General features: G+C 40.4%; 1 protein-coding gene across 11 annotated transcripts in view; it reads right to left on the bottom strand.

The window, feature by feature from the left end:
- MAPK10 (mitogen-activated protein kinase 10) overlaps positions 1-21087 on the bottom strand; it is a 123328-nt gene that overhangs the window by 25938 nt on the left and 76303 nt on the right. For 9 of the 11 annotated variants that reach the window (XM_051618802.1, XM_051618800.1, XM_051618803.1 and 6 more), the window contains 5 exons: positions 16194-16323; positions 15313-15371; positions 13510-13648; positions 12482-12647; positions 9291-9362 (listed from right to left, as the gene is read on the bottom strand). In XM_051618802.1, coding sequence (XP_051474762.1) covers positions 9291-9362; positions 12482-12647; positions 13510-13648; positions 15313-15371; positions 16194-16323 — 566 coding nt within the window. Of the gene's footprint in view, positions 1-140; positions 213-9290; positions 9363-12481; positions 12648-13509; positions 13649-15312; positions 15372-16193; positions 16324-19505; positions 19516-21087 lie in introns of those variants that run through there. The other 2 variants (XM_051618810.1, XM_051618801.1) reach the window with 2 other exon arrangements.

Below are 21087 nucleotides of genomic sequence, written 5' to 3'. Positions count from 1 at the left end.
GCAAGGCTTTTGCAGTGGGATTTAACCCAGCTCTTCAGATACAGTACAAGTGTCTGTCAGCACTAGTCTAGTGGGAAGGGGCTGGAGGAGAAAGGGTTGGAGGTACCTACTGAAGCCAAAATGGCTGCTAGGAAGGATACGATCAGTGCCAGGAAACAACACAGCACCTTTAATCATTTCTCCCATGATGCACCCTACTGACCACATGTCAACTGAAAACAAAAATGAAATGAAGGTAAACAAGAAAACAGGAACAGAACAACAAATAAATGAGAAGACTTATCCAATCATGCCACAGCACAGAGCCTGCAGCCCACCCTGCAGACACAGACCTGCCTGTCACTCTCTGCAGAGGCTTTGCTGCTTGAGCACACCAGTTTCATGACAACACAGCAGGTCTGAGAAAAATCAACTCCAACAGTTTTCTTTACCCCAGTGTGAATGAAAGACAATACTATTACATCCAAAAAACTAAGTAAGGCCCAGGGCTGGCTACTGTGCCATAACACAAGTCTGTAATGACAATTTACCAATTGATTTTGCCTTTTTTAAGTTGTCATTTCTATTCTTTACCTAGGTTGATAACACTTTGTATTGCAAATGAATGCTGGTCTCTGGATATGCAAATTGCTTCTCCTTTATCCATTCAGTTACCAGAGAACCATGCATGTTTGCACAAGCTGAAGGGCCAGAAGCCACAAAAGGAACTTGAGTCCTTGTGAAGACATATCCACCTCTTATTCAGGGGCATGAACAGGATTTGTTGAGATCATTCACCTCCAATAATGCTTGCTTTAGAGCCCTCAGTGAAGCCAGCCATCAATAACAGGTGTCTTGAGAATCTCTTAAGACTTCCCTTTGCCATGATAGGAAAGAAACAGGACAGTTGAGGCACAGAAGCACTATACCTTCTGCATTGAAATTCAGAGCAATCAGGGGATTATTTACCTTGTAGAGAGAAGAGCAGTTCAGCTGAATCAAACATAGCTAACCACAATTAAGGCAAGATAAAAATAAGACTCCTTATATGTAGGATGGGATTACAGTGGTGTTTTCCCCCATACCAATGCCACATTACCCACATTACCTCTGCTGTCCTTGCTCTGTGGTTAAGTCATAGGGCATGGAAGCAGGAAAAGGGACAAACTGGTTTCTCAGGGTCAGAAACAGTGGGAAAAAAAGGAAAGCGTCATGCTGCTTGGTTAAATTTACTGTTCTAATTTCATATTGAGCCACAGTTTCAAGTGGATTTGACTTGGAAGGCAAATGTGCTATCTGTGGAAATATTTACATGCCTGGGTCTAAGGCTCCCCATTGCTTTCTTTAGCACATGAAAAGCTTCATCACTACAAATCAATAAACAAACAAACAAACAAATAAATATAAGACTAGTTGTTTGGAAGCAATAAGCAAACCTAGAGATGCAAATTATTGCTGCTTTCATCACAAGCTAAATGGCATGCAAAGTATCAGGAAAAGATAGAGCAAGCAGTTGTTTGTTCATCTGTTATGAAATCTTTTTTCTTTTCAGAGGCTGCCTTCTGGCATTACTGTTCCATGCTGTGCTGAAGAGCACACACACAGAATTTGAACTAGTCACTTACTAAACTGTAAATTCTGTAAAAGCAGAGATTTTCCTCTAGTCTTGAGGTTTTTTGGAAAGGAAGCTCTTTGAAAATTTCCAAATCAGAAGCAAAGATGAACATCTGAATACAACCAGTGTTCGAAGAGAAAAAAACCTGTGCCTTCTTGCCTGCTGCCTCTTTTTCCTCTCCTGAGCCCATTAGAAATAAGACAAATTAGAACCCACAGCTTCACTGCAGGTTTAAGAAAAGTAGCTAGTTGGAGGTGAGGAGTTTCAGCAGATACAGCAGCAGTTTCAGAAGCCCCAGGTGAGACTGGTGCAAAGCTCCATAAGGGACTGCAGAACAGAGACCTACGCCTCAACCCTCAGGTTCACTTAGTCCAACATCAGCCCAGATGTAGCCTGAGTAATTTCAGTCATACAAGCACCAGAAGAAACAAACCAACCACAGTCTCCAGACATTCGCAGTCAACTCCAAAGGACTGCAAACTTACAATCAGTTCAAGATTTTTTCTAAATGCAGTATATTCAGACAGAATGACAATGCTCCACCAATGTACGGAATGTCCCTAAGCTTTAATCAAATGCAGGCAGCCTAACTTGTAGCCACAGACACCTCTGCATGACTCTAGGTAAAACTGCAGCTTACCAACTATTTGCCCTGATGTTATAGGATCACATGAAACCGAGTGTTAAGGAATCAAACCTACAACTTTTCATGACTCTCTGAAGTGAAACTGCTGAGATTTGAAAGCCCTTGACGAGAAGCCCCCTCATCATAAGAATATGTGTGTCCTGGTTTACTTAAGAGTAGAGGATTTTTAATTTGTTTAAAATCACTACAAGCCAGATTATTGCATAGAGCATTAAGAAAGGCATTCCTGAGTGTGTACATCTACTTCAAAATATGAGTAAGATTTCCAGGGACACCAAATGTCCTCCTGACATGGCCACCTTGAATAAAACGTTCACCACAAACCACAAGCATTTTGCTCAACAAAGGAAATACTTTGCTCATACAGCAAATCTTAACCTCTGGGCCACCTCCTGGTTCTGATTCCATGACAAATAGTGCAGAAATACCTTCTGCAGTGATTTGAGTCAGGGCTGTCTTGCAAAACATCTGAGGAATCAATCTTGCCTCCACAGGAACCTCCAAATTCTCCATAAGGTCTTGAATAGAATCATAAAATAGTTTGGGTTGGAAGGGACCTTAAAGACCATCAGGTTCCAACCCCCCCTGCCATGGGCAGGGACACCTTCCACTAGACCAGGCTGCTCAGAGTCCCATCCAACCTGCCCTTCAACACTTCCAGGGATTGGGCATCCACAGCTTCCCTGGGCAACCTGTGCCAGTGTCTCACCACCCTCCTAATGTCTAGAATTTCCTCCTAATGTCTAATCTAAATCTTCCCTCTTCCAGTTTTAATCCATTACCCCTTAGCCCTGTTGCACACCAGCATGAACCCCACCCCCCAGACTTTCCTGTGTCCTGGGGAAGCAGTCTGATCTGGCTGCCCCTTCACAGGGAAGGTGATCAGAAGAGATGGTGAGAAGGAAGAGATGAGTTGGAAGAACATTAATAAGGCACCTATTCCTCTTTGTTCTTTAGTCTAATGTACTTCCTGACCCAAATGAGTGATTGCCCATCCTTCCAGCTGTCAGATTCCTTCAGCAACAGTGCAGAAGCATCAGGAATTACAGAACTATATAAAGATGTTCCTATAAGAAAAGAATCCAAAGTAATCTTCCCTGGACGCCTCCCTCTAACTCAGCTGTGGAAGCATCTTCCTTTTCTGTTTCTGCAGAGGGCTGCTCCTACTATGGATGAATTGGAAAAAGCATGGATGTCACTATGATACTGAAGACACTATAGTTGCCTCCCTCATTCCTCTGTAATGGCCCTCATTCTCCTCCTGCCAAACTGCAGGTTCTCTGGGACTAGACAAAACACAATGGAAGGGAGCCCATAATGAAAATCTGCTACTGAGGTGGCTCTTCAGACCTGCACTCAGACAGCTCCCGTTTGCATTCAATTAAAATAATGACATTCAAATAAAAATTCATGAAATGCATGCCACAGGAAACTTTGGAGACCAGAGATACAGGCTCAGCTGAATGAGCTTTGCTATCTTTCCCAACCTCATGGATAAGTTCACACTTAATCTCTCTGCCCAGAGTGTGAAAATGCCAAACATTCACATTCGTAAAAGCTCCTGGTTCAGTGGTGCAGAAATTGCCCCTCTGAAAGCTGAAAAGTAATTATCATGTCCTCAAAAACTGACTTGGGAAGACTACAGATGTAGATAGATAGATGTATTTATGAAGCAAATAATGATACCTGATTTCATTTATGTAACTGTAGTCCAAAATATTTAGCACACAATGCTGCCTCCCAATGGCTGAGGGGCAAACTAGTAAAATTTCAATGTGGCTGAGTGTGCCTGTTAAAACACAGTGATCTTCAAGCTCCATATCCTCCTAAAATGGAAAGAAACCTCGTGGAGTAGGACCTCCCTTTACCTCCATCTCTGTTGTTGAGTGCTCCTGCACCTCTACACTGAGGTCAGCTCTGAAGAACCACTTCTAGGCTCTTGAATTTTCAGGAAGAAAAAAATGCAGCAGGCTGTATTGGACACTACCTTGTTTATACAGGTTTACCTGTTTTTACATGTTTATCTGTTATTTCTATGCAATAAAAAAGGACATGGTTTATAAAAATACTTGGTAATTCTAGGTAACACATGGGTGAAGCTGCTTTTTTTCCCCACAAGCTTCATATAGCACAGCTACAAAGGCTTCAGTCTGCCAACACCAAAGTCTGTGTGCACAGCACTCCTAATGATGATTTTCAAGATGGCTCAAGTGCTTGAAAAAGATTAAAAGCCTCCCAAATCCACCAAACCCCGCCCTCTCTCTCCCTCCATTCTGTCTAAACCATGGCAAACTTCCCATTTTGTGACATTCCAGTCTCAGGATCTTGCTGGAAGACCAAAAGGCTTCCTTTCCTGCCTGTATTTATCATATGTATGGATTTCAGTATGTTTTAAGAAGTGCTCAGTGCAGTATCAGCTCAATCCATTAAGATTTCTTGAGAAAGCCTTTCCTAATTCAAACATCACTTTCCACGTGATATTATTAAAACCTTTTCTCAGTAACAGGGTTCCAAAGTGTTTGAACACTGCATTAATGACTTGTAATTGACTACCTGCAACTGAAGCTGCCAACAGCTTCTCTCCTGAACGATTCTAGAAGGAATCAAGAGGCAGCTGCCACAAGTTTACGTGCGTGATTATTCAAAGTAATGTACTAATTTATCTCTTCTTCTTTTTTTTAAGCTTGTTGCAAGTGTCAAACTGATATGCATCATGCCTCTTTATGACACAGCTGAGCTGTCACTCTCTGGGATTCAGACTAGCTGATGTCACCTTCATTTGGCATGAACAGAACTGATCTGCAGGAGACAGGCAGAGCCTCCAGGCCCACCTGGAAAATGCAGAAAGAGGTACACATCACATCCAAATCTCTCCTCTTCCTCAGGGGCTGGCTCTTAGTTTGCAGTGTCAAAGAACTGTTGAAAAACTATTGTTTTTTCTTGGAAACTAGTGCTCCACTGTCCCTTTCAGAACAGCAGAGCTTGAAGAGGGTCTGGACAGGATGTCACAGGATATTAACAGGCACGTGTATACTAAGAAAAGGCCATGGGAATCCTGAGATGCAAACTCAAGAATGAGTGGAGGCATGAGGATTGACTCATGCCCTTCCCTGTCTCCCATTTCCTTTTGCATATAACTATATAAAAATAATCACAGTAAGAGACTTATGAAGAACCTTGCCAAACAATGTGAAACACACTACACTGCAGCTATCAGGCAGTAACATTTAAAACATGTTTTGCAGATCCTGCAGTTGCTACCTTCAGACCTTGAAGTATCTCTTCCCATGTCTCTAAGAGTATTTGAGTACATTTGTTTTACTTCTTCCAGCAGGCATCCCACAGCTAATCTCTCCTGCTATGATAAACAGGTTAGCATATCATTTAAGTACACTTATGTATTTTCATACCTGACAAATTGTATATGATTCTGAGTGTGTTCCAGCCCTCTACTTTGGTCCTGAACAAACACTTAGGTGCTGTTGACAAAAGACACTTAAGTACTATCTGTTTTGTCTACAAGTGCTCAATTCTCTGCTTGTACCTGTGAACTGTACCTGTGAAACTCAGCTCAAAGAAGTTCAGATGCCACCAAGGAAAACCTGATTAATGGCATAGAATGCTGGGGGGGGGGAAGATATTTGAGACCTTCTAATTTTCGTAAGTGTCTGAAAGGGCAATTAATTTGCTTTGGCTGAAAGCCACATAAGGCAGCAGTAGGTGTAGCACCTATCTAACCTCAACACTTCGTCACTTTTCAAACTGCATGTTCAGACACATGCTGAAAATCTTTTAGGTGAGTTTTGGGAAAAGAGCAATGGAACGTCTTCGTTGTAACAGCTGGGATCCACTCCAAACACCACACTGATCTCAGGCAGCATGGGGGTCCTTACACCAAGTGCAAACTGCACTATCAAGTGTATACATATATGTATCAAGAGTATACATATATGAATTAAAAAAAGAAAGAGAAGAATGGCAACAGCCAAATTGTCTTCACAGCTACACTGAAATCTCCTTGAGACAAACCTTGTCTCATATGAGCAAACTGCTCCAAATAAAATCATCATAATGCAAAATCTTGCTATATCCTCAGAAAAATCCAGAGTCCAAAACTAAATATCATATACCCAGGGAGGAATCATCCAGCTGAACAAAATCCGAACATAGTCATCAAATGCCATCACAGCTAACAGACACTTAAACAGCAGGCTAATGCAAAACCAGCTGATCCAACCTGGAAAACCAGTCCAGCCATTCCTAAAAGTCCCTTTTAAATAATCCTGATGCTAATTGTTGGGTTTGTTTTTGACTTTTTAAATAAAGACAAAACAAGCTTTAAAAAAAATCAACTGGGAACATGGAAAACAAGGGACTGCATTCAACAAAAGTGCAGGTGTTTTATTATACTGAAGTTTAAGAAAACCTTCAACATCCACTCAAAACACTAGCATTATACCCACTAATAATGCAGATCATATTTCAAACGCAAAGACAAATTCTGGTAAAGCGTGGTGGAAAGGCAACATCTTTTCCTGAAAGACCTTCTCGATCTCAAAAATTTTCCCTAAGGCAAGGAAATGTTTCTATGTGAATTCCTGGGATAATACAATGGAATACTCCAAGTATTCTGTCTCCTAATCCCATCATTCTCCAAGACAGTTGGTGAACAACAGAATTTTTGAAAATCTGGCCACAGAAAACATTAACTTCATCTGTTAATGCCAAATTCTCTTTACAATCCATTTTGGATGCTCATAGCTATGTAGACTGAGTTTGGATTTTTTTCTCCCTTGCTATCTTAATGGTATTTTCTCTTTTGACTGTCATAGACTCAAAGCCATTTGCAGTAGGAATTCTGTTTTCCACACTTACCACTGTAATCCAGGCCTACCCAAGCTTAAGACACTTGGGTGTTACCACAATATGTTTCTATGACTAAATCAATGTTTCCCCTTGATCTGCTGAAGGACTCCCCAGAACTGAAAATAAATGCTCTTCAGTTGCTTTATTTCCTCAGTAAGTCATGTGTGTCTGTAGGACATCACTGTGGCCTCAGCAGCTCAGATCCTAATACATCTGTCTCACTTGACAGCTTTCTGACCATTTAAAGTTTTCCCTTCTCTTAAAAAAATACACAGAAATATATTTCCAATCCTGTGTTGAGCTGTGGCTCAACACAGCTTTGGGGAAAGTCCTGGAGATTTCCAGCATATTTCCAGTGGGATCCAAGAGTCAGGGCAGTTTTTAGTTACTCACGCTCTTCCTGATTTAACTGAGACAAGAGTGGAATAAGCATGAAAGAAATACTGAGAGAGAAGCTCAGAAGCTTATCAGAACTTGCCATGAATATTTTGGTCGGTAAATCCATCTGAAAAAATGATCAAAACTGGATTTCTTCTCATGAGGGTCTGACTCCTGACAAAGAAGTCTCCCTCACAAGTATCTTGAAATGTCTGCTTTAGGTCACTAACAAGGAACAAAGGCACCTGCTATGCAATTCTGTTTGGTACTGTCCAGTAGCCTGGAGGGTGTTCTATTTTTTTGAAAACCATCTGGCTCATCACAACCTGAAACCACTTGAATGGACCAATCCTCCAGCCCTGCTGCACTGCAAGTGTCAGTTAGATTGAATACCTCAGCAACACTCCCAGAGCCATCATTTTCACGTACTGTTTGGCTTTTTGCTAATGGAAATAGTAACTAACTGAAAACATGTGCAGAGAGCATTTTAATAAAGTTGAGAAGCATACACCTTTTAGGAAAATGCACAACTGCCATCTGTACCACCTGGGACAGTTATCATTTACTGCTACCTGGAGTCTATACAGAGAGCTTTATTAGAGTAACTTAGAGATAGTTCCTTACTTATGTGGATGAGATGATCTGAAATTAATGTCCATGTTTAAATTTCCATGAAGACTTTAAAAAAGAAATTTCATTTAACATCACCAGCACCTGAGTGCAGTGGTAACTCCTAAGTGCAATGGTTTAGTCAAGATAAACTTTTATGAATTTTGCTTTCCATAAAACTTGGCAGTAGCTGTGAAATTTTTTACTGTGTCATACATGAATGTTCTTACTCCACACCAACTGCTAATGCCAGATTTTTACGGTGTCTTTCTACCAACCTGCTGAAAACCATATGCCTATTTGCTTCTGAAAATGGAAAACATGCGATGATGCTGTATTTTATTCTGATGGGCAAAACACACATTACTTAAACTTCCCAGACATCATGGCCAGGTTGTCTGGCTTCGCCTGTGATAAACCAGAGGCTAAGTAGACACCTCCTCTTTTGTTTTCATTTTCTAATATTGCTTTCACCACCTTAGAAGTGGTAAAAATAATATCACCCAAGACAAGAAGAACAAGATGGGACGGAAATACAGTTAAATTAATGACACAGACCTCATGCAGGTGAAGTCCTTTTTGAAATAAAGAGAATCTGATTTCAGGTCAATTTGGAAACCATGACTGCCTCAAACTGGGTGAGTCAAATTCTTTATTTTGTGTGAAAGAAAAACATGTTGCATTGGCTCAACTCTTGAGCCCATACAGCATTGGAATGAATCCAAATCCATCATGCATTAGCAAGCAAAAGATTATGATGTCACCACAAATGTTATGAAGTCACTATTTCCAAACCATGAAAGCAGAAAAGCAGATTTGCAGGAACCGGGTGGGCCAAGTCAAGATTCTTTTCTTTTTTTCTTACTTTTCCTTTGAAGAATAAGTCATGCTATCCAATTTGCCATCATTATGCTTGTTTTCTATGTTTCTTATTAGTCTGACATAAAGACTACATAAAATGGAAAGATTACAGGTGTTAAATAACTTACTTGACTGAAATAATTCTGTGCCTCTGTTTATCATTTTCAATTTTGTTCACATCTGTAGTGAGCTATTTTCATTTACTCATACCTCCGGGGGAGTCAACTTTTTGCTTCTATCTTTACAGTCCTGGCATAGTCATTATATGGTAGTAGGAATGAGGTGAAGCAGAGGAACAAATAATAGGTGAAGCTGCAGCAAATGGCACAAGGATACAGTCCCTTCCTGGAAAGAGGATTTTGTGGCGAACCATTTCTCCCATAATGCATCCCACAGACCATATATCCACTAGAACAGCAGAGACAGGGAAGTGAAGAAGGAGGAAAAAAAGCAAAGTTAACTACGACATTTCACTCCTAAAGGAGGGGAAAAAGAGCAGGTTGATCAGAACAGTACAGTTTGTTTTGTGGTTTTGTTGTTGGGTTGGTTGTTTTTTTTCCATGTCTCATCAAAAGCTAAAACAAATAAGGAAATAAGTAAAAGCTGCATCAGTCAGCTCAACAGTAGTTAGTAACAATGGTGGAAAAAGGTTTAAATCAGCATTTTTGGGAAAAAGCCCACAGCTAGCAAGTGAAGCTCAAGTAACAATGGCACAGACTTGTGGCATACTCTGAGTTAATGGTGAAAATTTGTAATTTTTTAAAGAAAAAAAAACAAAAGGAAGAAAACCCCAAACCCAGACAATGATGATCTGGAATAATTTCTGCTTGCAGTCAGACAGGGTCTAGGCTTTGTCCTGCAGGACTGACTATCTCTGCAGCAATCCATGGAACTGCTCACACCAGGAAAGGCCACATGCATAAATCCCTTAAGGGTTATTTAAAACTCCTGCTTCAGGATCTATACCTGTGTCCTGTCTATAGGTACCTATGTATCTGCATCTGTCTGCACTTACATACTGACTGAAAAGAACTGGAGAGTGTGACCTCTGTGGACTCTGGTTTTTACTGCATAGGGATTCAAAACAAATGCTAAACAAATGCTTCTCAAGACACCTACCAACAAGACTATAAGCATTTTTTATCTTCCTGATCCTGCCTTCAGCTTTTAGATGCAATATGCATAGCTGCATTATCTGCTTGAGTTGGGTGGGGTTTTTCTTTGCCCTTTAAGAAGAAAAAAGGCTAGATGGATAGTGACACACAGAAAGAAAAGACATGTAGTCCACATGAAGGGGAAAAAACTGCTTTCAAATGCTTGAAAAACTGACGTTGTTTCTCAGCTTTGAATCCTCATTTTGTGGTCACGTTTGACCGACAATACCAGTTTCTCCTCTTTTTCTTCCCCCTTTTTATCCTTCAAAAGCAATGCAAAACAAACCAAAGAAACAAACAAAACAACTGGTTTCTTGGTAAAACAAAAGAAAGGTGAAATGTTCCATTTGGGAAAAGGAGGGTACAGGTACCAGGGGCACGGGACAGCAAGAGCATGCCTGAGGCAGTGGCAGAGTTTTCTTCATAGTGACAGTTTTGGCAGCTTCCACAGAAGTGCAGCCAACTGGTGATAATTATGCATCTTTAGCCAACCAAGTGCAGAAAGAAAATGAAAGCAGTGACCAGTTCTTATACAGGCAGTGTACATAGTAAGAGGGGAAAAAAAAGGGAGCTTCAGTAATGTGGCAGCATAGGCCAGAGCAGGGAAGCAAAGAACAACCCTTTCTGCTGACTCCCTGGGGAGCTGGATCAGAGGCTCCAAGCCAAATGGCTCCTCAAACAGCTGATCTTCATTTTCAAATATCTTGTTTTCTTTCTTTACTTACTTTATTTTCAGCTTGTACAAGACAAGAGAATTCACCTTGAGCCAGATTCACTGCCCAGAAGTCAAAGGAATTCCCCATGTTAACTTCAAAGGGCATTTGATCAGGGACCTTTGGACATGGCAAAGCTTCTTAGTACCTTCCCAGCTGCGTACTTCATCAGAGAAGTGTGTCTAACTTTTCTTGCTTTTAATCATGTGGAAACCAAGTCCCTTCTCTGTCCTTTAAGGGACAGTAACAATAACAATGGTAATAATCTACTAAACATATGGACAGAAAAAATAAAAAGCAAAATATTTCATTTCCCAATAGAAGGAACACTGGACATCGATGAAGGAACTATCTATATTATGCTGAGCCTAGTTCAAAATTCTGATGGAACTTATAAAAAATTTCAATAACAAAATACTTTAAGGAAGATTATTATTTTTTCAGAAATTATTCTGTTTGCTTAGACTCAGCTTTGCAATTCTCTACTTTTTAGACTTTCATATTACCATGTGTACTGAAAATTCATAAACATAACAAATAATGCATGCAGAGACTTGCTAATTTTGTGAGCATGCCTTTGTTCTTGCTTAAGTCATGGAATCAGTTCCACTGCCCTTTACAGGCCACAGTAAAAGTTTTCCCACAGGTTAGCTAACTTCTTCAACGTAAATTCATCAGGAGACTTCTTAATAAATTCCTGGTTTTCATGTTTGCCATATTTATCATCAAAAAGTCTCCTTGTCAAACAGACAAGTGGTAGTTTTTGACAGCAGAATCTGAGTCACAGCAGATTTCTCTCCATTACATGTTATATCCCCTCTTTTCCTGCCTGATCTACCTGGCATTCAGATGCAATTCTCAGACTTGTTACAAAATGAGAATCACGTATAAAGTTTTCCCTTTGTCCCCTGCAAAATGTGGATTCTTCCTTACCTGTTCCTCTATAGTAAGGCACCCCCTACCTGCTTTTCACAATCTTTCCAGGGACCAACAGGTAGCCAGATTCCCTCACAGGCTGTTCAGAGAAAAATTCTACTTACATCTAGGGAGATTACATACAAGTTTGATGCATGATTTTTTAGCTTTAGCTTTTTCCTCTTCTCTCCAACTCTACTTGCCATTATAAAAAAAGACTCAAACTGCAAAATTTACAGCTAGATCTTGACCAGATGAAACCTGTCAGCAAAATCTGAGACTTCACTTAAAGCTATCACAAAGACAAAAACCATTCCTGAAATTGCAATTGAGCTCTGGATTTGGAGAAATTCTGGAAGACCTAGGATTTCCTATTTCAATTTGTACTTCTCCCCCCAAGCAATTCAGAGACCCAGACTCAAATTTAGAACACATCACTTGTTCAGCAATTCCAGTGGTCTCCACACTGCTTCACAGCCACGGAAGCTGAGGACAGGAAGAACTAACAAGTTTATCAATACTCTGCAATCCCACTCTGATAAACTCACCAGCATTGCAGCCCAAATACATTCTGTAGCTGCAGTGAGCAACAGTGAGAAAGTATTCTAAACAACCTGCCTTTTAAACTCAACATGTTGTTTCTCCTATTTTCTTTTTCCTCTTTCTGGTGCCCCAGTTGTACAATCATAGAGGCAAACCTTGCACCTCAGATCACACTGTGCTTGCTATGGAAATGCAGCCCTACCATTCTCCTTGTAGCCCATTCCCAAGATGACCTCTGGTGCTCTGTAGTAACGTGTCACCACGTATGGAGTCATCATGAAGCTGGTGCCTGCAGTCCTGGCCAGTCCAAAATCCAAAATCTTCAACGTGCAGTCAGATTTTACCACAATATTACTTGGTTTTAAATCCTGCAAAAGACAGTGAAAAGACATATGACTGTCCTTCATAAAGTTAGGAACAACTGTGAGACGGACTGATACTTTAGGTCACCCTTCAAATATTCTTTCACACTTCTGACACAATTACTACCAGAAATACTTGTAAATACACAGCAAAACCTTGCTATTGTTTCTCCAGCAAACACTTCTGGAAGATGTTCTACCCTGGGATATTGTGGGGCTTTAGCTGGATGCAGAAGCCTACTGGTGTTCAATTAACTGCATTTAGCAGGTCAAGAAGCTAGGATTAGTATTACTGTTTTGAGTATAGATGGCTTTTACTGCTGTGAGCCTAGTAGTGACACGTGTGGCATTCACAGGTACCACATCCTTGCCAGACAGCACTCTGACGTGGGAAAGCAAAGTGAGAGGATATATTTAATACAGACTTGGCAATCTTTTAATTTGTTTCAGAGCAGACAAATTATGGCACATGCCAATTTCATATGCCCCGACCTCTGCAGATCCTGATCAGGCAATACTTGGACCACACTACAACATCAATTCAAAGTGCCTGAATGCCACATGGTAGATGTAGCCAGCTGCATTTTCAGGAGAAACAACACTTACCTACATGTTTCAGAGATCATAACAATGTTTATTATTTCCAGTGCTTATTATTTATTATTTATTTTTAATAATCACATTACTTTTTTTTCTGATTAAGTCCACAGATACTCACATTCCTACCACAAACACAAAGCTGCTCTGGTAAGCCATTTAACTGGGAGATAATTGATCCACAGTACACAAGAAACTCAAGTTGTTTCTAAAATCTTCATGATGGTGTATGTCATGTGTTGCCTTAAGTTTCAAATCAAAGGCCCCTTACCCTGTGAATAATTCCTGCAGAGTGAAGATGCTTGATACCACAGAGCATTTGGTACAGTAGGTAGGACATCCGCTCATGGTCTAGCTCCATCTGAATGACCTGGCACAGATTGGCATCCATTAACTCCATTACCAGGTAGCTGAATAGAAAAGCAGAGTCACACGGTTATTGTCTGTGCTGAAGAGGAACCACAGCATCACCCCAACAATGCCTTTTCTGTCTTCAAAATTCACTTTGTTTCTGATAACTGGGAGTAACACAGCTGAGGAATTGGCACAATCATGACAGTACCATTGGGGTGCTCGTTTCTCACTGCACTGTGTTGCTACAGATACACCATTCCTTAGTATCCCAGCAAAACAGGTGGACCGATGGCCCTTTCCTGGTGTTTCTCCATGACAGAGACTGTACCCTGCATGGGCAAACAGGCAGCACAACACTGAAACATGAAGACAACAGAAGAGCCACAAGCACCAAATGACATGACTGCTTGGCCTTCGACCATTATTAGGAATGGCTACCACAGGACATGTAGGTATCAGAGAGCAGTAGAGGCTAAAATATGCATCCCCATGCAAAATGTCTCAAAAAATACTCTTAAGATTGCATGACTTAGCACAATTCTCATTATGACTAATTGGTCTTGTGCTTCTGATAAATAAGTTTCACTGACAACCTCAACCCAGTCCCCCTTTAGAAGTAATTTAATATGTTAAACACATCGGCTCATTTCTTATGAGACATCTCACAGGCACAGCTGATCCGTAACTGTAATCACAGCATCATTTTAAGGTTGGAAAAGACCTGTAAGGTCATCAAGTCCAACCATCAACCCAACAGCACCATGCCAACCAAACCATGTGCCAAAGTGCCACGTCTGCAAGTTTTTTTAACACCTCCAGGGATGGTGACTCCACCACTACAATTACATTAAAGCACTCTCAGACTTTGAGGAAAACACTAGCTCTCCATTTCAATGTGAGCTGTATACCTTGTCATCTCTCCAGTACTAGCTACCTCCTCTGTTCTGCACAAATCTGCAGTAACAATATTATGAGGAAATTCCACATACTCCATTCCACACATTCCAAGCAGAACAGCAGTTGCCTGACTTCAGCCGTTACTGTCTCTCTTCTATCACTACTGATACATGAGTACAGAATGGGAACACATTTCCATAGAATGGACACAGAACATGGGAAGGACTGAAAGATAAACCACAGAATATTTAAAATTTCACTCAGGGCAGGTTGATACTACACACAACAGGGCAATGTCCAGCAGAGATGCTAGTTGTCCTTCACACCCAGCCCTAGTTCCATAGCAAAATAATTTCAGGCTCTCAAATGTTATATTGAAACAAATACGTAATGAGGAAATGTTTCACATCAGTCTCCACTATGGGAGACTACTTCAGAATGAAGTGGCACATTTCAAGCCATCATTTCCCAAGCAAAGTACTAACACAGAAGCAGATCCTGTTTTCCCAAGCAGACAGACCCTAATAACACAAAAGCAGACCCTTTTAACTACTCATACCCCTTCCTCTGCATGTGGAGGCAAGTGCAAACACACTTACCCTCTCAAGACCAGCCATCAGCAGGCTCTGCACACTATTATAGCACTTAGGATAACTGGTATTTGGCACCTGCTAAGTAACAAAAGCCAGAGTGTAGACTACACATTATCTATTTTAGAGGGGCTTATAACATTTGCATTTTGCTGAGTTACTGTGTTCAAGGTACACTATACTGTCCCATACATCTCTGAAGCTTTTGTTTAAGTACTGCCTGTATTACTTACACATCCTGGAACTCCTCCAGAGATTTCTGTGGTGTGAAGACATTTAATAAACTGATGATCTGAAAAGCAAAGTAAGACAAAAGGATTAAGAGATGTGATGCATTTCTTATATATGAAGAATGAGGAGACAAATAACCAAGGACCATCTTATTAAAAACAAACAGAAGACCTTCCAGCTCTCTGACATGGCCCTGGTTCCTCTGAGAGCTCATACACACACACATGTAAGGACAAGTCAATGCCCAGAAGTGGAGCAGAGGACACTATAGCCATCACGTCTTAATCTTTTTCTTAGTTTTCTTCAGCAGTTTTGCAGCAACCTTCACTGCGATGACCTCTCATCTTCATAGCATCACAGAATGGTTTGGGTTGGAAAGGACCTTAAAGATCATCTAGATCCAACCCCCCTGCATGGGCAGGGACACCTCCCACCAGACCAGGTTGCTCCAAGCCCCATCCAACCTGCCTTTGAACACTTCCAGGGATGGGGCTTTCACAATCTATACAATGCATCTGTATGACTAGGTCTCAGATGAAGCCCCATACAAGAGATAATGCTTGTGCATGGGTACTCCCACTCAGAAGACACTGCTCTTGAGTCACAAATCCCAGTGACAAGAGGATGGAGCCACGTTTCCAGTAACCACATGTGCATTTCTGGATAAGGACTTGACAAGAATGCAATCTGCTCTCTCCCCTCCTACAACCCTAACCCTAGTAGCAGCAGTCCCGCTTGGCGTAAACGCACTCTCTCATGTAGGCCTGCAGCCTTTATAATTTAGTTTCCACTTGCTTGGTTTTAAATAGGCACCCAAAACCCAATTTTCTTTCTAACAAACCAATATACATACCACTTTGCCCATTACTTACTGAAAACTTACATTTTTATGATTCACACACTTCATGAGGACCAGCTCCCTGTAAGCTCGCTTGGCATGAGTTTGGTTCTGAAATGGTCTGCTGAGCTTCTTAATGGCCACATTTCTATCAAGGATGGCATCATATGCAGCACTGCAGTAAATACAAACACAGGGGTCATGCACCTCAGAGGATGTCCTGCACTTCTCATGGCAAATTCCTGAGCCTCAAGTCTACTACTGCCTTTTTTTAATCACTGAGAAAAAATACTGGGGCAAAAGAGAGTTTCTAGTGAGAAGAAAAGTAGACATCAAAAGGAAACACGTATGACCACATCAGCAGAAGACAGCATGCACAACTACTTCTGAACTCCAGTTCCATAGGGAATTAACACTTATTTTCAAGGGGTGTAAAGAAATACTTAAGTAGCTCCAAATAAAAATACAAAAACCTGGGTGAGAAAAAAAAATAGTTCAATAAAGCAACTCTCTGTGCACTGGGGACAGTGGAGAGGCTTTTGTTTCTTCTGTCATTATTAAGGACACCTTCACCAAGTGGCTCAATGAACAACTGCCCACTTATATCTAGAATGAAGTTTGCATTCTCCTTGTGATGTTTCAAATGTAATCAAGTTATTTAATCATTCTTTGAGACCATACAATCCAACTCCAATAACATACTTAGAAACAGAATCATTTCACAAAATCTCTTTACCATTTCTTTCTGATAACGAAAAAATCATAACATATGTTTAGTTAAACATTTTGCAAACAGGAAAAAAATATGGGCTGTGGTTTGCAACGTGGACTTTTAAAACTAGGCTCCTGAAATTCTACTTAAACTTTCAAATGTTTTCTATAACCTTCCATTGTTTTGATAATCTTCACCTCCTATGCATCTGAACCACTTCTTTTGGTGGTTCAAATCTGAATAAATTTTCGCTTAGACATTTCACACTAATTCTTAGAAACATTCCCAAACAGTCCTCAGACCCTCTTCCTAATTTCTCTCTTTTTCCAAGAATGAGGAAAGACATGATTCAAGTTTTCTGTTACTCCATGAAGAGCAGCAGTGTATTTCCTAAAGGATAAATCCACCAAACCACTAGTTGTTCTAAAAACGACTTTTTTAACCACCAAAGTGAATATTCCAGCTCCCTTTTTTTTTTCTTTTTCTTATTAATTCCTGTTTATTGTAGACATTCACTGACGTTTACTTACAGAGTCTTACTGACCAAGTACAGAGCCAAAAGAATGCAAAAACATAAGGAGCTTAGTCACAAAGCCAACAAAAACATACAAGTGCCAAAAAAGCGTTGGCAATGTTTGTCTTGGAAACCACACAGGCAGAGAAGGATTAGAAATATTTCAATTACACTACTCCTGCATGCATAACACACCACATACATCCCATAAACAGGAGTGATCGCTAAACGTGATGAGGAGTTCTGCAAAGAATGCTTTAGTCCACTTGTTGATATTTGGGGTAGGATGGTAGGATTTGCCCCAAAAAGCTGTTCAGAAGGAAAAGAATAATACACATTCTCATTACTGCCCTTGCAGGTACTCTAAAACTGTCTGAAAGTTCTATTTTACCATTTCTGCAGTGCAGCTATTTCAGATCAAATGTTAATTTACAGAAATAAAGTAAAAATAAATACTAAATCTTCCCAAATTATCAACTCTGTGCAATGCCAAATCCTACATCTGGTGAGGAATAACCCCAGGCAACCTTGCACGCTCGGGGGAGACAGTCTGGAAAGTAGCTTTGCAGAAAAGAGCTCAGGGGTCCTGGTGGACAACAAGCTGAACATGAGCCAGAAACACGCGCTTGTGGCAAAGGACAACAGCATCCTGGGCTGCATTTAGGAAGACTTCTGCTAGGGGCTCAGGGAAGTGGTATTTCTGATTTGCTCTGCTACTAAGGCCACATCTGGAGTGCTGGGTCCAGCTCCAGCCTCCTGAGTACAAGAAAGATAGGGATGTACTGGAGCAATTCCACTTCCGAGATGTGAAGATGATTAGGGACTTCAACATCTGTCATATAAGGAGAGGCTGAGTGAACCTGGGTTGTTTACCCTGGAGAAGAAAAGGCTTAGGGAGAATTCTTTGTGTCTTCTGGGAGGAGTAAAGAAGATGGAGCCAGACTCTTCCAGTGGTCATAAACAACCTGCTCTGGTTGACTCTGCTTTGTATAGGTGGGTTGGACTAGGTGCCCTCCAGTGTCATCCATTCTGTCTTTTGGTAACAATTCTTCCTTCTGTTATTCATTATTAAGACACACAACTTTTTATGACCTAGCAAATATGGTAGGCACATGCATAAACAGGTATTATACTCACTAGTTAAAGCATACAGGAAGCAGCTTAGGTGATAAGGCTATCAAACATCCAGTGTGACTTGACTTAATTCTGGCCAGAGAATATCACTCAACTCAATCTTAAGTTATCAGGAACAAGATGTGTGATTTAGAGCCCAACAGGAAGTATCAGAAAGCAAACCTCCTGGAGCAAGTGTCAGAAGTGTGTCTTACATTTTCATTCGGTGCAGCCACAATAGGGCATCATAAAGGCCACAACTAAAATACCCTTTAATTCCATTAAGGATGTACAGAATAAATAAAATGCAAACCCAAAGGGTATAAAACCCATGATCTTTTAACAATTACATGTTTTTTCTCTATAGTTCATGGGTATATATTGCAAATATATTTCAGAGGGCAAATCTCTCAGCTAATCCATTTTACTTTATCACGCAACTTTTAAGGAAGAAGAAGAGCCTTCATGAGACTCATGTGAGGTCTGTAAGACTATTTTGAGTAATTTTATTCATCTTTTATCATCTAATTAGTTACATCATAAAATCACTAACTAAGAGATATCTGAACAACCACTGTCTCTGCTTCCTGATCTCTGTTCAATTTTCTGATTTGTATCTCTCCGTCAAAGCAAGAGATAAAAACACATCAATCTAACATACCAAAGGCTTCCTAAGTCTTTGGGTTTTGTGATCTATTCCCAGTCCTTTACATACCACGGAGGGAAACAAAATAACTGAAGCAATCCTTTGAACAGGGACATTTACTTTGAGATACAAGGATCTTGACTGCAGTTCTATCATTGTCTTCTATCAAATGGAAGGAAGGTGTCCAACTACTGCAACAAGTAAATAGGTAAATTCATTGCACTGAGTACATTAATAGCACTGATGTTTTTTTTCTGTTCACCAGAGAGAAGCTTTGGTTTACACACAGCCAACTATGCATTAATACTACAATGAAATTACAGATACCACATGTAGGTCCTCTCTCTGGTGCTCGCTACACAAAATCCTTACCTTGGAACACCAAGGTTAGTATTGATGATTTATCAGCCTTCTTAAGACAAACTTCAGTCACTGGCAGAAGAGTGGCTGTATAAACAGGTGACTCAAGGGAGCAAGAATAAGAAAGAGAGAGTAATGAGTGTCTGGGAACTGTTATGAAAAGGCTGAGCGTGAAATTCAATTTCAAGATCGCCAATAAGAGACTGGACTTGCATCTAAGAGCCTGTGCTTCTTTCTCTGGAAACTATCCTATCTCCTCTTGCTCAACTATGAATTTATTTCTTAATGTATACAGTTGCCCTGTTTTTATAACAAAGACAATAATTCACCCCTGGTCTTGTAATAAAACGAGAGTTTTACTGCAGCATGAGCTCAGAAAAATCCTCCAAGTTTACTACCCTACCCCTGGCAGCTGTACAGCCAGAAAATGCAGTAAATAAACTCTTTCCCTATAAATTCTGTTTACAACTAGTGCAGCAAGAGTAAATGTTAGTGTTAAAAACGCCTTTTTAAACCATAAATAATTTGAAACAAACCTGTTTAGCGGAGATAAACATTTTTAGCCAGATGTGAATATAAATTCATGACTACCAAGAGATACATGTAATTTCAGCTATTTAACAAGACTCCTTGCTGACTTCAGCAGGAAAAAAATAAAATAAATGAAACTCATTCTAGTCAGATGGACACAAATGCATAAAACATTTACCACTAATATTGTGAGTTCAGACTGTAATGATCAGTGAGCAATGCTCTATTATCATATACTTCAAGAATCAGGCATTTATTTTATATCTATTTCACAAAGCAAAGAAAAGCCTTCTCATTTCATGTCCAAGTTTCTATTTCAACAGACACTTACCAAGTGAATACTTAAAAGTATTCTTCTAATACAGGAATAAATCTTTTAATTAACAATGAAGCTTAACATTTATCACTTCCATTTTCTTCTACCCCAGAACAGACTGCCAAAACCAAAGAAAACACATATATTTTTAATTCAACTCTTAAAGATGGGTTCCTAGCATAACAAATAGTAATTTTTTGTATTCTTCTAGCTTCAAGAATCTTCAGATGGGGCACACACTTCCTTTTCAAGATGTTTACCCTTTCTGAAGAGAGAAAACTGGGAACAAAGGGATTTGGGTGGGAAGAAGGGAGGGGTGGGGTAACATATGCAAGCCCTGCTCTGTGTGTGTCTGTGTCCTGGGTGTGTTTGATTAGTGTGAAATTAAATTATAATTTTTCCCCAAGTCGAGTTTGTTTTGCCCGGGACCTTAACTGGTGAAGACCCCTCCTTGTCCTTTATCTCAACCCAGGAGCTTTGTCCTCCTCATCCCAGAGTGTGTGTGGGGGGACTTGAGTGAGCGTGGGGGGAGTTGAGTGAGCAGCCATGGGGCTGGTCCTTTTGTTGTTGTGTTGGGCCCAAAACCACGACAGAGGACACTTTCTTTAACCTTTCTTTTCTGGCTGACACCCTGCGGAAGCCCTTCTTGTTATTCTTTGCATCCCTTGCCAAGTTCAGTTCTAGGCATGCCTTGGCCCTCCTGACCTCATCCCTACACAACCAGGCAGTGTCCCTGTACTCTCCCCA

The sequence above is a fragment of the Apus apus genome, chromosome 4, assembly GCF_020740795.1.
Source record: "Apus apus isolate bApuApu2 chromosome 4, bApuApu2.pri.cur, whole genome shotgun sequence".
In the NCBI taxonomy this organism is placed as follows: Eukaryota; Metazoa; Chordata; class Aves; order Apodiformes; family Apodidae; genus Apus; species Apus apus.
The sequence above is the reverse complement of the archived record's forward strand: the minus strand, read 5'-3'. Positions and strand labels throughout refer to the sequence as shown.